At 37.6% G+C, this 17,629-nt stretch overlaps 1 protein-coding gene across 2 annotated transcripts in view; it reads left to right on the top strand.

Moving 5' to 3' along the window:
* Positions 1–17,629, top strand: part of LOC150088123 (uncharacterized) — a 146,150-nt gene that overhangs the window by 104,522 nt on the left and 23,999 nt on the right. For both annotated transcript variants that reach the window (XM_090369342.1, XM_090369343.1), the window contains 3 exons: positions 11,341–11,571; positions 14,367–14,576; positions 16,848–16,964. In XM_090369342.1, the coding sequence (XP_090225468.1) occupies positions 11,341–11,571; positions 14,367–14,576; positions 16,848–16,964 (558 nt within the window). The remainder of the gene's footprint in view (positions 1–11,340; positions 11,572–14,366; positions 14,577–16,847; positions 16,965–17,629) is intronic.

Raw genomic sequence — 17,629 nt, 5'->3', positions numbered from 1 at the left:
GTTTGAGAATTGCACTTTCTCCACCTTTTCTTGCAAATATTTTAAACCATTGTAAGTCATAATACAGAGATCCCGTTGTGAGTAGCATAGTTCGTATAATCACCGCACTTTTCACACGGAAAGAAAAGATCCGAGTTCGAATTCCGTCAGTGACGGGAGGATTTTTTATCGGTCTTTTTCACAAAGTGGCTGAGTGTCGGTCGGCTCACGGTAGGATAGCATGGTTTTTTCTCCTAGAAACTCGGGTTTTTCGTACATCAAAAAGACCATTCATAACACGCAAATTACAGACATATTATATAGGGCGTATCATGGCCTAAGTTGCTGATGTGTCTAAAACCCTACAACAACAGCCCATTGAGAAATGAGGCTGTGCACTCCTTATACACTGAATGATCACTGAATTATGACCACCTACCTAGTACTTCGTAGGTCCTCCTTTTGCCCTTAGTACAGCAACTATCCGACGTGGCATTGATTCAACAAGATGTCGGAAGCGTTCGGAAGGTATGGCCAATCAAGCTGTGTGTAATGCGGTCAGCAATGCAGATATGGAGGTGATTGGTGTATCCAGACGCCTGATATGCCTTTCCACAGCGTCCAACAAGTGCTCTAAGGGATTGATATTGGGGGAGTTCGGAGGCCAATCGATATGCTGGAAGTCAGAACTGTGTACCTAAAACCATTCCTACACAACAAGTGTCCGATGGCTCGGCGCATTGTCATCTTGGAAGACACCATCGCCATTCGGGAAAAAGTGTAACATACCGGGGTGTATACAGTTAGCAAGCAGTTGACAATAGCGGAGACCAGTGACACTTTGTTCCACATGCACCAACGGTCCGAGTTCCTGCCAGTGAAACATGCCCCACACCATACAACCGCCTCCACCGGCCTGCACTTTTGATACCATGCATGATGGATCAAGAGCCTCGTGTTGTTGACGCCAAATCCGTACACGACCATTCACGGTGTGGAGTAAATAACGTGACTCATCCGACCAGCATACCTTCTTCCAGTACAGCGATGAATCTTGGTTAGGAGAGGATGCCGTAGGGGTCGTCTGCTAGTATAGCCCATGCGTTCAACGCATGGTCATGCCAGATATTGTTCCGGGTTGGCCCATGTTGTAATTTGTAGTCAACTCTTCAACAGTTCTGCTTCTGTACCAGTCGTCGGACCCGGCGCTCACCTCTGACTTCAACCTTTCGCTGACCTTTGCAGTTTTACCGTCGGGTCGTTGTTTGACCATTTTGGCGCCAGTCCTAGTACATTTTAACTATCTCGGCTCTTGAACACCCCACTAGTTCAACCGTTCCCAAACGGTTGAACTAGTGGGTTATTAATTTGCGTTAACAGTGAACCTTTTTAATGGACGTAGTGCATTATGGCCCTTGATGCTGAAAAATAGTACAACCAATCAACTGGCATTAATAGTGGATTCTTGTCACACAACTGCCAGGGTAGTTAGCAACATCTTACAAATAAATATTAAAACGCTAAATAATTGTCAAGTTTTTCTAGTACTATATCTGTAACTCCCGTGTCAATTATTAGAATAATTGAACTAAAACCACAACTTATGCTCAGGTAGCAAGTCCAGTTTGCATTGAGCTGTCGTGGTACACAATCAAATATAACTCATCCGTAGCAATGGAGTAAGTACGTCGCATGTCACTCGTTTGGAGAGATCTTAAATAAAATCACGAACACTAGAGGACTTGAGGTTTCATCATCTGAAGCTTTATAGCCAGCCTCAAGTAGAGGAACTCTGAACCAAGCTTCCACACCGAGTTTTCCATTTCAAGCTTATCAGTCCTCACCACTAAAAATTGACCCTTAAAAACTTTTAAAGACATATTTGTAAGATAAAGGTCATACGAAGTGTACCTGTTCATATGGCCCTTATTTTGTTACCAAAATATTCGATGCATTAATCATCCTCTCCTTCCAAAGAACTAACCAACGCTACAGGTGCATTCATAACGAAATTAGGGTTTTTTTTGTTTTGTCCTACTAATAGGAAATAGTCTTCGAAGGAAGTAAATTCCTACCCAAAATGGAGAGTATGAATATGCGCTTATCAGTTGGTTTAACTAATATTAAAATACTATAAATAATTCAAGATATCCGTAGTATATGAAGTACAAGATATTTTATTTATTCGTATTTTTGACTGAACTATTTGTAATTCGACCGGCTTTGATTTAACGATTCCTGTCAGCCATTTTTATTCCAAAATACAAATGCATTTAGATACAATTTTTTTTTTTTTTGGAATCTCCTCAATATTACTTTGAGCAAACAAAACTGCAGAACATTTCCAGACTGTTTCGTGAAAGATAAAGCGAGCTAGCTGACATAAATAACTTCTCTACTGCAAGGGCGACAACATGAATTGCCAAAAATTGCCCGTTCAACAGAGAATACGTGTTTGGTCGCTCTCATCCACATGACAACAATTTCCGTGGCCCACTTGGCTGCATGACAGTGACAGATGTTATTGCTAAGCCATTTCGTAATACAGAAATGCTATTGTCAATTTACTGTCGATCTGCGATTCGTCTTTGTTCAACTAGAATTCGTATTACCATTCAATATCTAGTTTAGTTGGAGTAGGTCAAGAACGTAGTTTATTACTCATAATTAATATTCGAAAATCTACAATTATTAACAGAAAACCGAATTAGCATCATGAAAGAATGTGACATCTGGTACAAATTAAGTAATATCAATCCCTATTTATAATCTTGATGTTAATCCGATATTAATCCACCTTTGAACGAATAGGCCTTTGATGAACATGAATGTTAGGTTCAATAATATGAGAAATAAATGTTTGTTATAATAAAAACAATTTTATGTTTCATTAAATTCCTTTTATTTCATTATATTTATACATTATTTTATTATCTTGTAAAATGTAACCAAATCATTGCATTGTGGCCGGCACCGCCATCTTAACCATATCATTCTTTTACTGCTTTAAAGTTACATTCGCAGACAATTAGGAGATGATATTTCTTTAAAGAATATCAGTTTCTTACTTTCCAAGAAAAATAAAAGGGAAAAAAGCCTTCTTTATGAAAGAGTAACTTTAATAAAGTACCTCAAATAACAGTGTTTTCATGGCTTCGCTCTGTTCATTGTCTAAAAATGAATCATTGCTGCAATGTGTGGCTTCCTTTCTGCGTCCTCGGTTGCTAGCGAACGTAGATCATTTCTTAAAGTGCTAGCTGGGATCCCTTAAAGTGCCAATACGCCTGTAGAAATGCATCCAACAATGTTTTCTTAAGTTTTTGTCGTCGCCAGTTTTCATACTTTTTCTGACGCCGGTCTTGAAATTCTAATTGATGACCGCGTTTTCTTTTTATAGTAGAAGACATCGTGGAGCGAGACAAAAGTCTTAATTCTTCTAAAAGAGCACGACGTTTCTATTTCAGGAATTTCCCCTTTGCAGACCCCCTAGCTATTCTTGCAATCTCTCTCTTTCATCAAACCCCAATTCATCTTTTTCTCCCAGAAGGATACTTTTAACAGCCCGAGGAAAACTAATATTTTTTTACACCTCAATGGTTTCTGCTTCTCGACAGTGATGCAGTAACACAATGGCTTTTTAGCTCCCAAAAAGCCTCGCTGATGAACAACTTCAGCCACCGATTGCAGAAAAGAGATCCGTTTATTTACTTTGGAATTTGTACAGCAGTTGTAGCGAAACTGAATTGTAAAAACGTAATTTGTTTCCATATCAGAATAGAACTTGTCACAACAACGAACCCATGACAGATCGTTCATCTAATTGAGTGTTAATCAATAGAAACCTTTTGTCCAATGCTCAAAAAATATTCTAAACGGCAGAGACTCCCTGCGTACAATAACGAATGACATTAGAGGCAATATAGTGCCGGAAGATACGTTTACATAACTTAGGTAAAGTTGTTAATGTATTTAAACTTAATACCACTGTATACAGGTCATCGACATGTTGTCCATCCTTAAACAGACTCATATAAGGCGCCTAAGTTATGAATGACTGTTGTGTCTCGCGTGTTGTTGTAATAATCGAGAATGAAACGTTGGTATGTGTTTATTTGAACAACCAAGTCTTACTAGATGGGCAAGGCTGAAGACGAGTGGTATCTAACTTCCGGTAGTGGTAGTTTGTTGCGAATAATCCATTAAGAATGATTATTTTTAGCGTTAAATTACTACGGTGGTTTCTGTTTCAATGTTATGTTTATCTGTGGCAGCAGATAACATCGAGTGCTGACGTTATGAGCATTTTATAAGGTCGCAAAGTTCATCGGCGAAGAACCGTTGATTGTTGAAAAAACGAAACTGAGGTTTTAAAGTGTTGACTAGAGATCAGTAGGTTTACATGATGTGTCTCTGTCAATGTCATATTGTTTTCAAAACAGTGAATGAGAAACTCTAAATTGACCAAGGACGCGTCATGGGCTGTGCAAAGGGTATAGAAATCTTTTTTAGGAATTTTATCCTTATCCACTGGCGATTTCACCAATATAAAATTATTAGAAATCCAGAGTATATGTTATTTATTATTAATATTCAGAATATTAATTTTATTTCTCTACTTGTGGTTTTACTTTTCTATCGCCATTCGGACTCTTTCAAGTCCTTTTGCAGTCCACTCGGTAGTCCATAAACACGATTAAAATTAATAATTTAGCCTGCGGTTATAAAGTATGCATCGCTAGCGCAGTGTATCCTGGAACTTTAAACCCTGAAGTGTTCGCATCTCTGGTCCAGGACATAAATATTATTCGAAGAGATTCCAATTGGTCCTCCCAACATAATTGATTGTTGGGTGCTGATGACTGCTGTCTGTGATTGCATTTGTAAACGGGGGCGCGCAATTCGTTAGTGCACGACGCCGAGGATGCGTATTGTTGAAGAATTAATTGTTTAATGTTTTCCTTTTGTGATGTAAAATGTCGTCTGTTTGCTGTTTGATTAGTGGAATGTACTTTCTCTCACCAAGCCTGCTAAAATGCATTCTCGTGCCGAGGCAAATGACCAGTAATGCGAGCAGGAAGCCTTGTAGCATAAAAGCCGGGAGAGAGAGAGTGTGTATAACAGGAAATACTTGAAAGTTCTCGTAACATTTAATAAGATAAAGACAGAATGCGCAGTAGAGAACAAAGGTATGGAGCAAACGATCCCAAATAACTAATGAAGCCTTGTCATTAAACACTCTGCCAGTTTTATCTAATTGGCAATAAGAACAGCGTGTTTAAGTGTTTCGCTGTAACAGCAAATAATTACGAATTACGGAGAAGTTTCGGTGAGTTCTTTGAAATCAGTGCTTCATGCTTTGATGATTTAATGGTCTACATTCATTGGACCAACAGATTCTCCCTTGGAACAAGCCAACAGACAGTCATACAAAACGAATGGTTCCTCTCGTGCGCCACTTCTAATTCCAGCAACGCATCCATTGTTTACTGCTCGTGAATCGAATAGCATTGCGCGCGTTAGGAAACAGAACTGGAGAGATATTTAGCGGTTCCTCTTTGTTTATTACTTAGGCTATGGAATTAAGTTTACAAATGCAAATATTTTAATTCAGGAAACACGCGTTACATTAGAAGCAGCACGTAGCATTCGAATTAATGCCGTGCGTGTGTGTGTGGCTAAGTGTAAAATAAATTGTAGTGACTACTTTACATTCTCTTTCATTAATGAAGGCATGTATTCTTTGAGTAATTGTTAGCTAAATCCAAATTTCACCGTTCTTGTATACATGGTGAGGCGGAGAGCAGATACAAGACGAGTTTTCTTCCAATGACTTGTTGTTAGGCTCCTAACCCCCACATTTTAGAATCAGGGGGTCAGTTCAAGGACAGAAGAATAATTTCCGGACTTATGCAATCTTCACAGATGAACAGAGGAAATAGCAAACACACATGACTAATATTCCAACAGTATGCGGGATGGGCATCTGACTAATCATTCACTTTGTTCCGACTGATGCCTTTATGTCTTTCTCTAATAAAACGGTGCCCGAGCTCGTAGAAAATGCTCCATTTCGTGTAAGCGTCCATACGTTCTTCGTGCATGGGGAGACACCGTGACACTTCTGTCACCAGATGCACATATGGCTCCACAGTTTCCAGAAGTGTGGGTTTGGTTATTGGAGGGGAGGGGAACACTTAGTACGTTCACTAGACCTGAACCCCGTGGGCTTATACCTGTGGGGAGATTGGAAGTGTATTTATATCCACCTTGGCGTTCACGGGGGGGGGGGGGAATACTGGTCGCTTTTTTTCCAAAGCACTAATGAATGCGTCAGAAAGGAAGGAAGAGAGGACAAGGTCTATGACCACCTACTACAACACCAAAATCAAAAATGTGAATAACGTTCAGTAGACCAGGTCGTATTTTGCTCCAAGTAGCCTCTAAAAGGAATGTACACAATTGAAAGATGACTGAATATGGTGAGTAAACTGAAATAAATTCATTTAATAACAATTGCAAACTTCGGTTCTTACCGGTTTAAATGCTGCAGGACATACACTCCTTGGACGGCGATCTCTACAAGTTCGCAGTAGATAAGAAATATAGGCAGAACGTACTCGGTCGACTTCCTTCCCAGGACCACGTCACAGGACATTAGAACCTGCTCCAGAGGACCTATCCATCACTCCAGTGTTCAAATCTTTCTGGAGTCATAATGCTGTTTTTGTTTTTTGTTATTTTTATCTTTGCTTATTATGTTGTGTAATTTCTTTTATGTAAACCACTGACTTTTAGCCGTGAAGGGATATACAGCAATGTACCTTCTGTATATAATAGAGTTCTTCTACCTAGAAAGAGAGAGAGCAAAAAAGAAAGAACATCGCTGACTCCGAGTCATACTCGTTATGGTCATTGTTAATAATAGATCTTTTAAAGTTTTGAAAGACTAATAAAGGAAACCTGCGTTATTTCAAATTTCGTGGACATTTCTCATAAGGGAGTGTTCCTTCGCCGATAAGTGAAGCCTTGTGGTCCAATGAGACTTCAATTATTTTTGATTTCTTATGCCCGACGTACTGCTGGTCCTTTTAGTTACAGTCCTGTCCACCAGTCCTTTTCAGCCCACTGCTAAACTATTGGTCTCCTGTAGGAGGAATGGATGATTTATTGGTCAAAGTTCTTATTGGCTAGACAAGTTAGAGACAATATGCGCATTGTATTTGTTCTAATGTGTATTTAAAGTGCGATTTGTATGTTTTGCAGGTCGAAAATGTCCCCAGAACACATCACGAAGAAAGGCTCAACTTCCGCCTGATATTAATTAACTCGCCGGTATTGAAGATGTCATTAGAAATTCCTCCGGTTAAAGCGCACTGCAAAACCATATAACAATACTCATTTCTAGCCATTTTCTAGAGTTTCTGCATCATCACAGTATGCGAAGGCGAAATACTGTTATTTAAGAGCCATACTGCATAACACACACAAATGTTAATGATGGGATTCGAACCTGGATGTCTCCAAACTAGTGGTAATCGGTGAAACATCTAATAGAGTGGCGGATAAAAAAAAAACTGCATCACTTGTGAATTGTGCAAATAATGTGTTTTGCGCTGCATTGTGGGTTGCAGAAATATTCGAAATGCATTTGTTAGATGGGATATATATCTCTGTGAATGAAATCAAATAGAAAGACTCCACCTGATATACCTAATTGCCATAAATATCTTCCCAAAGGGTAAAATGCGTAATTAATGGAAATACGAGAAATCATGCAAATGGCAATCATGACAACCAAACATACATTTTATTGCATTTACGTGTACAAACTGAAATGACAAATTAACGCAATAGTATTATGTACTGTTCAGCAAAATAAGTCCTCAATATTTTGTTGTTCCTCCTTGAGCTGCAATTACAGCCTTGCAATGATATGGCAAAGAATTAATCAACTTCTGGATATACGGTTGCCCAATTTCATGGAACCACACCCTTACAATGCAGCTGAATCTTACTTGTTAGCTTCTTCTGAGCAATTTTCGACGACATTATGTACCAGCAATTTTCATTAGGGTTCAAATGTGACTTTTGCCGGGCCAGTTCAACATTGTAATGAAAGCATTTCAGGAAGAAAAACGAGGAAAACATTGGTATAAGTATGTTTTAAGCCTTGTGAGACAAGAAGACAAACTCATCATTAAATCTAAATAGCATAAAATTTACCAATTTTGCTGTGTGGCAAGGTGCTGAATCCTGTTGAAAAATGCAGTTTTGGACGTCTGTGTGCTGATCCCTAATAACGGGTTTCAGGCACTCCTCCAAGATAGCAGTGTAGGTTTCTGCATTCACCGTTCCGTTAATGATGTTAATGCAAAGGGGTGGGAAGAATTAATAAACTTAATTCGTCCCACCCCTTTGCTTGTTATGCATTCCCAGACAATCTGACCGGCGGGGAACTTTACAGTCGGTGTTATGCAGTCAGAATGGTATGCCTCCGGTTTCCGTCTTCTGATATATCGCTTCCCATCTGAGCCATGCAGGTTGAATTTCGATTCTTCAGAAAAGATGTCGGTGTCCCATTGCTCTTTTGTCCATGAAACATGCGTTTTAGTCCAAGCAAAGCAAGTCGCTTCTTCCTCCTTTGTTGGGTCAACAAAGGCTTCTTCTTGGGCCGATAGGCATGCAGACCGCATTCCAAAAGCCGTATTTGGATAGTTCGAGCACTTGTTCAAAAAACCAGGGGCCATTTCAAAGTCCAGTTTTAGATCAGGATCACTAGCATGGCGATTACGAAGGCATAGCCATTTCAAATATCGATCTATGGGAAGGAGTAGTCACTCTCTTACGACCTGATCCAGTTCTTCTCTTCACATCACCGGTTTCACGCTTTAATTTCAGCACCCGGGATATACTGTTGACTAGTGGCAGCCTATTTTATCAGCATGCGTAGAAAGCCCTACTTGGGACAGAGCAACAACTACACTCTTTTTTTTTCTTGGTGTCAACTGAACATATGGAGCCATGCTTTACTCCTCCACAAAACAGGACACTAATGAGCGTGTATACCCTTCCCACGCCGTACTTTGGCTGATGCAATACCTTGCAATTACTGTCTGATGCAATAGAAGCGTTATCTGACGCAATATATTTGCTTTGCAACATTTTCATTCAATTCTTTTTCATTTATTAACACACGACTGTATATACATTCTCAAGATACATATTATTCAATTTATATACAAGACTTATACACAAAATTTATATACATACTTTTACATATGATGTGCCCCTTGTGTACATATGCATGTGTGTGTCCTGGTATGAAGGGTGGCTCCTAGACATAAGCCCATCTCCACCTATTACTCAGAACCTCTGCAAAACCGGCCTAAAAAAAGTGTTCTGTCAGGCCATTTCCCCACCAGGGACCAACCAACACCTGGATCACCCATTCTGTGTGTGCTATAATGCACAAATCCCGCACCCACCGGATGGAGTGCTATACCGGTAGGTGCAAACAATGAAGATTGGATAGTACAGAGAGCATTCTGTCATCAAATGTGCAGCACTTCCATTAATTGGTATCCTGCAATAGAGTTCTTAACTGTCTTCTTTTAAAAACTTTGGCTGAGAATTCATGAAGCAGAGCTTTGCGACAAACAAAATGACTGTAATCAAACAATATCTTATACTTTTCACCACAAATGTTACTTTTTTTAAGATGATGCAGTTTTTTTTTTATCCGCCACTGTATATTCTCACAGTACATATATTTGTTCATGGATATGTGTAATTGCCATGCATTTGATATTCAATTCAGTCTGAGTTTGCTAAAAATCCCTCAATTCGGTCCATTTTTAGAATTTCCAGTTATGCAACATCATTATTAATATTAATGCTATCGTATACATCAAAAATTCCCTGAAAAAGAAACCTGACAAATGTTATATCAATCTTACTTTAAATTGAGTGTGTGTCTAAATAATTTAATCCCTTAAATTTTGAATAAGAGAAAGTGCGAAGGTTTTAGCGTGTTCAGTATGTTTATAAACCAACCAGCTCTACAAGTATTTCAGGAAAAATGAAAGAAATATCTCTTTCCATCCGAACGATGCTGACAGCAAGTATTGCCTCTGCGATGCAGTAAGCTCATTTTGATATTGATTTTGGTACTTAAACCTACCAGTGAAAAACGTACTTCCAATTTTTCTGCAGCAATGCCTGTTGAAAAGGAATTTTCTCCAAGGCAGTGCCACCTTTATAAACATTAAACATTCTTTAATACGTGTTTAACAGTAAGAACAAGCTTATGTAGTAATTTAAACCTTATTTGTAAAATGGTTCTTGTCAGACAGGTTCCAGAGCTACTTCCGCATTCAGTAATTATTTTAAACGAGAAATTGAGATAAGCAGAAACTTGATCATGTCCTGATAGTATTTTCAACCTCAATTTAACGAAAGATGTTTGTAGCGACTGCAAGAGGAGTCCCCTACTGTAAACCACTTTACGTTGCTGCTGAAAATCGACCAGGTGCTCACTAATGTAGCGTGACATTGACCATGTGGTTGGTTTCCCACGCATTAATGACCCAGAACAAGGAAACTCCACGGTCAATCCCTCTTCCGTTCTTTGTCTTTCAATGACTGTGCTTGCCAATTTACATAACACACACACATACAGGTTCTTGTTCAAATGCATTACCAGACGTAATAACCTGTAGAAATTCATACTTCGACTTAGGTAATAGATGACACACGAATCGGGATAGGATAATTACCGGGAAGAGTTGTACTGATCCATGAATTTCTTACCGAGTTCTCACGAAGAGAAACTTCATAGAGGATTATCTAGGAACCATCTAGTTAGTCTGTTCGGGTACTTATGATGGATGGGACTTCAGCAACTTGTATTTCGGATTTTTCCTATTTTCTCTCTCTTTTTTGTGACTATAGTGTAGTCTTGGAATATTTAAATACTTGATAAGCAAGTAAAATTAATAAATAATGATTGAACGGCTAATTTAAGGGTTAATCATTGCAAAATAATAAATGAAACATTTTTTATATCGATAAAACTTTTTCAAGTTGTGGGCTAATCTTTATTCTCAATTATCTTGCATTCAATACTGAGTTCAGTTTAAGCTTGCTAAAATCATACAGTTCAACGCAGTTTCAGATTTACCAGGATTGCTTATCCGGGGAATATCTAGCAATGTGTATGCAATGATCTTTACATCTACTACAGTTCTTGTTATTGGTTGATAAGGTGAATTTAATTTATAACCTCTGGATGATACATGGATGGCTGTTTCTTTGAGCAAAGGGTACTTGGAATTTTATGTTAGCTTTTCTATTCCTTCATAGATTGCCTTCACCTTCAGCTGTACCGAGACAGTAAAGACCGCTGCAGAAATGGCCCAACTAAGGCTTCTCTGTCGCTCGAAGACTTCTTGGGAATGGAAACGGGTTTTACGCTGGACAAGGAAAGCAACACAATGGCCCTCATCTGTTCTGAAGTCGTGGTTGTCCTGGCCTTTGATTCCCGAGAGCTGCTTATTCAGTGGCAGGTGAAGATAAGAGCCAATCTTGTGGAAGGTAATCATTTTTCCCAATTATTTCAGAGGCTATTTTAAAAGTGCGAGTTTCTTTCAGTATATCTCAATATCAGAAGTATAAATTTAGCTTCAGAAACATTGAAATGCGAATACGACCTTATGTAAAATTATATTTCTTATTAGCTCGGTTTGCGTTAGTTTAATGGCGTTGCCATAATTAAAGTTATTGGTTAATGATTCTAATTAGTCACAAGCTAATAACACCAAGAAGTTTATCTTAGTCACTTTGGTAATTTAATAAATAAGTAGTACTTAACTTTTAATGTGGAGCACACAAAGGTGGTTATTTCGTTTCGTACGAATGTCATTTATTTTTAATAAACATAAATGAAACAATTATCCAGAATTTTGGGAGAAGAAAATAAACGCAGGCTTTAAAAAAAAAATAACTGTTACATTCCATGAATTAAAATATTTATTTAATTTTGTTTTCTTCCTCAGGAGAGTCAATAATTGCTTAAAGTTTCTTTTAACAGTAAAATAAATAAAATTTGGCGAATATATAATAGAAGGGATGATGTTAAAATGAGATTATCTGTGAGATTAAGATAAAATGAAATTAAACTTCTGTTATAGGATGAGTGTATTGAAAATACTCAAAGATCATTGAAAAATGTGTGGAATAAAAAGCAGTTGCTGTATTCATGGATGTTTTTCGCAATAAAAAAAAAGCTTCCGGATCATTCTTGTTGCTTGCAGATGCTACAGCCTTATCTTCTACTGAATAGACAAAAGAGATCGTGGCATTATTCGGGCACCATAACAAATTCGGCCTATCCTATATTGATTAAAGGCAATGTTGAGCGTTTGTCACTATGTTTCTAGGCATGACGAATTGCGCTTAGTGGTGATGAATTAGCTGGCCTTAGAGACAGGGCTGAGGTTTTCCTCCAGACATATGGCGGGCATTTAGATAGAGAACATCCAAAGCTGCAATGACAATCAGAGGGACAGTGTTGAACCCCTTCCCCTCATCACAGCTTCTTTCACCAACGATTACAGAGCACTAACTGGAGATCCACCGGTACTATCTGCTTTAATGGTATCAGATACAATGCTTCAAATAATGAACAGTGCAGCTCTGGTTCAAAATGAATAAAAAAAACTGAATATTGTTAGACAAATTTTTAAATACCTAATTAAACCTAATTTAGTTCTATACATCCGTATTCATTCAATAGCCCGAAGTCTTCTCTTCCATCATAGGTGGTCATTAAATCGAGGCTTTTTTTTCCATCGTGCTTTTATAAAAACTAATGAATGTTGCTCCTTAGGGGTGTACGCACCTCATTACATAACTTAAAGCAGCGATTAGTGCTTCAGCACAGAGTTATTTCTAACAAGAATCTTTGCTGCCCTTTTTGTCGATGCTGCTCGTAATTTTTATCAAAAAGTTGGGATTATTTAATAAAAATTAAAGTTAATTGTTAATAAAGAAAAGAATCTAAGTTCTTAAATTTACTAGTTTCTAAATTCAAGCACCCTTAATTATGCTAGATTAGCCAGTTTCATTATACGATAGCCGACACACAGACAAATAATAATTTCCAATTTCTATTGATCCGATTTTAATGACATTTGTAATGGCTCGACAACTTTTTCAACAGGAGCCAAATATAAACTTTTTTATGAAAACACAGCCATTAAGAGTCGCGTTATTACATGCGGACGGACTGACGTAGTGAAGACAATAAATAGGATATTGCACATATATGCTAAGGTAAATGCTTGATAAATTTTTAAATGTAAATATATAAGATTTTTAGTAATTCCTCTTCCCACCATTCATCTCAAAATTGCCTTATTTATTTAAAGTAGCCTATTAGTAGAAATTAGCCTAAAATGAATACGCTCACAAGGGCTGTAGTAAGATTTATGCTATTTTACAACAGATTGTTTCTTTCATATCTGGTTTGCTATTTTTCTTTGTTTTTCCATTTTTAAGGGTTATCGTTATGCGCTCGTTAATTCTGCTTTTATTCCATCAGTTATAATCGGTCCTATGATTAAATTATTCAGTTTTGTTCCTTGAATATTATAAACGTAAATTGGCTAAATATATCAAATTTCCTTATAATTTAGTCTTTCAAATATCCTCTCTATCTCTCTTTTATAATTTTTGTATCGTGCTACTTGGTGTAACGATTTTACTCAAGGCATTTTTTCTTGTCAGCAGCTCTTAGTGGGTTTATAAACCGACAGATTTGTTATTTTTTTCCTTTATTTCTTCAAGTATTCCTGATAAGCATAAATTGAAAATTAAGTTTTTGCTTTCGTCCTGGTCTTGACATTGATAGATTAACCAGAACTGTAGGAGTATGATTGGCGAGTGAAATGGTGCCAAATCCCTGTATCCGGAACGAAACATAATCCATGCAGGTATTATTAATTCTTCTTTTATTCCAATGGATTAACAACAAATCCTGTGACATTAGAATGCATATCCACTTAGTAAATGATGGATGAATATCCTTGTTCTTTGTTATAAGGAATGAAAGTTAGCTTTCGGCTGTAGAAAAAAAGAAACAAATGGCAATAGATGATACATCTAGAATTGACTAGTGATGCTGAATGGTTGACTACATCCTGGAACAGTCCTAGCTGATCATGAAAGGAAAAAAATATCAAGGAATCAGATTTCTATGATGAATATTTATACCAATCAAAATCCTGCATTAAATAGTTATCATCCTCCACGAATACATCATTTTTCCTTTTAAAGATTTAAAATCAAGGCTTGAAACTGACTGATTTTACCAATTTATTTTTTTGCAGAGCAACAATTCTTAGTCCAGATCGTTCACGTGCCTCCAAAGAGTAAACTACCATGTGGTCCAGCTCGCCTTCATCTTCAAGATCACTCGTTTTCTTTAGTGGCAGGAGTTCCTCCACGATTATTAGGCACGTGGCCCCTGAAAGAACTCCGTCGCTTCGGAGTGGTGGATGGGAAGTTCTGCTTCGAAGGCGGATCCAGGTGTGGAAGAGGTACGTATGTTTGCTATGTTTCAATGAAAAGCTTTAGAGGTGAAGAAAGAGGAAGAGCTCTTCTTCTTGCTCCCTCATGAGATATTAGACAGTTTTTGAACGTGCTAAGAAAATTCAGGTGTTAATAAAAGTTTCCCGCATTGAAGAATGAGTAGTCAATCTATGTCCTTATGACCTTTCAAGAAGGCGGGAAAACTGAACCGAGGAATACGAGTAATTTATGGACAGAATATATTGACAGCTCGTAGCCTTAATATTTTAGTGATAAAATAGCAAACAAACAAGCTCCTTCCCTGTCATTATCTGTAATCGGCCAATAAGAAACACATGACATTCTCATTTTGCAAACAACTCGGACAACCTTTTTAGTGTTTGATGTTGGGTATCAAGAAAGTACTTCTTCCTATACGATAATGCGCTCCCCCATCAAATGTTTTGAGTAAAAATAGTATTTTATCATATTCTCTTTGAATCGGATCTGCTCCTCCTTTTATCTCAAATGAGCAGTGAAAAAGGTTACTTCAGTGTAGATATTCATGTAATTTCAACAGGTGCAACGCCTTATGATATCGATTTCAGAAAGTACATGCCAGAGCTGCTCAGTGACCTTGAGAAAAAGAGACACAGAACAGGTGTGGTTGTTTATGCGAACATTTCTGGAACTTCTCGAAAACTTCCACCAATATACTCGTATCTAACGTACAAGTAAGTCAAAATTCAGTAAATTATTTAAATCCTCAACTTTTCTAGCCTAATGAATCATTACGTCCGCTTATACTTAATGTGCCAGCCTTCATCAAAGATGGAACCCAATCATCCTTCTTCCCCTAGAGTACCCAAAGTATGGTATCCCATACTTTGGTTATTCCTACGAAGAATATCTGCTATGGTACTAATACTTTGGGTACCATAGGAGATTCTTCGCCGAATATTTATGATTAAATTATATTAATGGTAAATTCCAGAGGATTAAACTGTTGTCTGTATCTTTAAGCCACAATAAATGAAACAGTAAGAGCACTCAAGCAAATGATGATTTCCCCTATCTTTAAAAGCCCAGTTTCTTACGGTTGGTAGTATGTAGCATAGTTAATCGAAAATTTCTTACATAAACGGAAAAAAATAGCATAGACAATCCTAAAAGAATCGTTGAAATCTCTACCATCCCTTGAGGGAGCGAAGAACACTAGTTTAAATATGCTTATACCCCCCCCCCCCTTATATTCTGTAACCTTCTATCAAACGAAAAATCTGAATACGATGTTGCTTCAAGCTAAACCCAAACTAGCCTGAAAAATAAGTTCATAGGAAAAGAGAACACCCTGCTCAGAAAATGATGAGAATCAACTGCATCAAAGGAACGGAGAGGGAGGTTTGCATCTATAATTAAAGAGACTGGTCTGTCTCTGTGCGTTGATGTATAAGAAGCGAAATGCTCCTGGCCATATCACAATCAAAAGAAAAAAAAACCGAATTCAACTCCTTGCTGTTACCATACACAGACACAATTAGCGAGTGACACTTCATTCGTGCTAGCTCATTAAAGTCTTTTTAAGCTCAGTAATTTTCCATAATTAACAAAAGATGACTTTACTTTTTAATGAAAAGATTTAATTGGGAACATAAACTTTTGTAGCCCGAATCATCTGAAACTTGGAGATGTTACAGACAAATGGAGCAGTCAGCGATTCTCGAGGACTGTTTCTAAAATGGACTACGTTCATGAGTTTTAATAACTCTTCTGCGCAATCTACTGTTAGAAGGTTATGAATGCAGCTTAAAATATAAATATTCCTTCAGGGTTGTACCAGGATCAGAGTTACAATGGTTGTTGATATTTGAGGGCGTTGACCTTTAGTATGGCTCAGCGTGTGCGCACTAATTGTATTTGTAATGGCAGAGTGACAAGGTAATTGTAGTTTATTTTGCCAGTCATATATCATTTGCCAGACGTCTACTGGGGTTCTTTACGAGCAGAGAAGCACAGCTGGACGTAAGCCTCTGTGGCTTGATCACTATTAGAGTACCTAAAAAAAAAAAAAAAAAACCGATTCCTACGCAAGAAATGGAATTTGGGTCTCTCCTAAGTTAGATGCTGACATAGAGTTAACTATGCATTAAAATTGGTGGAATATCCCGAATTAATTGTTAATGAGATCAGTCAGCATGGCTTGTTTTAAGTTAGTCCTACTAAACTTGATTAGTTTTTATATGAATCAAACATTTTCCTACATCTTGAGTGAATTATTAATATTTTTTCTTCTATCTTAGGAGAGGGTGTTCATGTACTTTTAACGAATCAAGCGGAAGAACTTTCTCAAGCGATGGACTTAGCTTCGAAAGGAAAACTCCTTGGAAAACGGAAAGCCTTGTCAAGAAAGAACTCAGGTAAGTGGGGAAAAAAAATATGAAAGTATTTGTGGGCAACAGCTTGGGGAGCGAAAGGTGCGCGTGACAGCTATTTGATAAGGTAGTTGTTATGATTTATTTATCTTAACACTTCAGCCTTACACCGGCATATCTTAAGACTTCATATGTGTCTTTAGCAGAATTTATGACCCTCACCATCGTAATTTTCCGAAAGTTTTAGACGGGAGTGTACGCTCATGGCCTTATCAATTCTGACATGAGTTTTAACATGTTTTAGTTTCAATAATTCTATCCGGATATCATTTATAATAAGCGTTAACCAAATTAAAAGTTGTCTGAGTGGCAATAATTAATGACAGCAACTTTGATTAATTAATTTTCTGTTTTTTTGCGTGTGTGCCGTTGACCTCGGCGGGCATATCGCATCTTTAGTCCGTTCCATCGTTACTCTGCTTTATGATAAAGTTTCGAACTTTCAATGTATATTATGTATCGCTATATCGAGAAGCGATGTGGATGGAGGTTGATGAGTTATAGAAAATACTTTTGAAGGGAAAGAGGGAGATAATTTTGTTCCCTTTTTTTCTGCTAAATGAATTAGAAAGAATCCAGATGTCTTTTTTCGTGCTTTAGTGTCATAGTAATGCGCCATTACAACGACAGTTATCGAAGGTGAATGATTT

This window comes from Mastigoproctus giganteus, chromosome 3, assembly GCF_048544385.1.
Source record: "Mastigoproctus giganteus isolate SK-2022 chromosome 3, ASM4854438v1, whole genome shotgun sequence".
Lineage (NCBI taxonomy): Eukaryota > Metazoa > Arthropoda > Arachnida > Uropygi > Thelyphonidae > Mastigoproctus > Mastigoproctus giganteus.
Note: the sequence above shows the minus strand (reverse complement) of the source record. Positions and strands in the feature narration are given on the sequence as shown.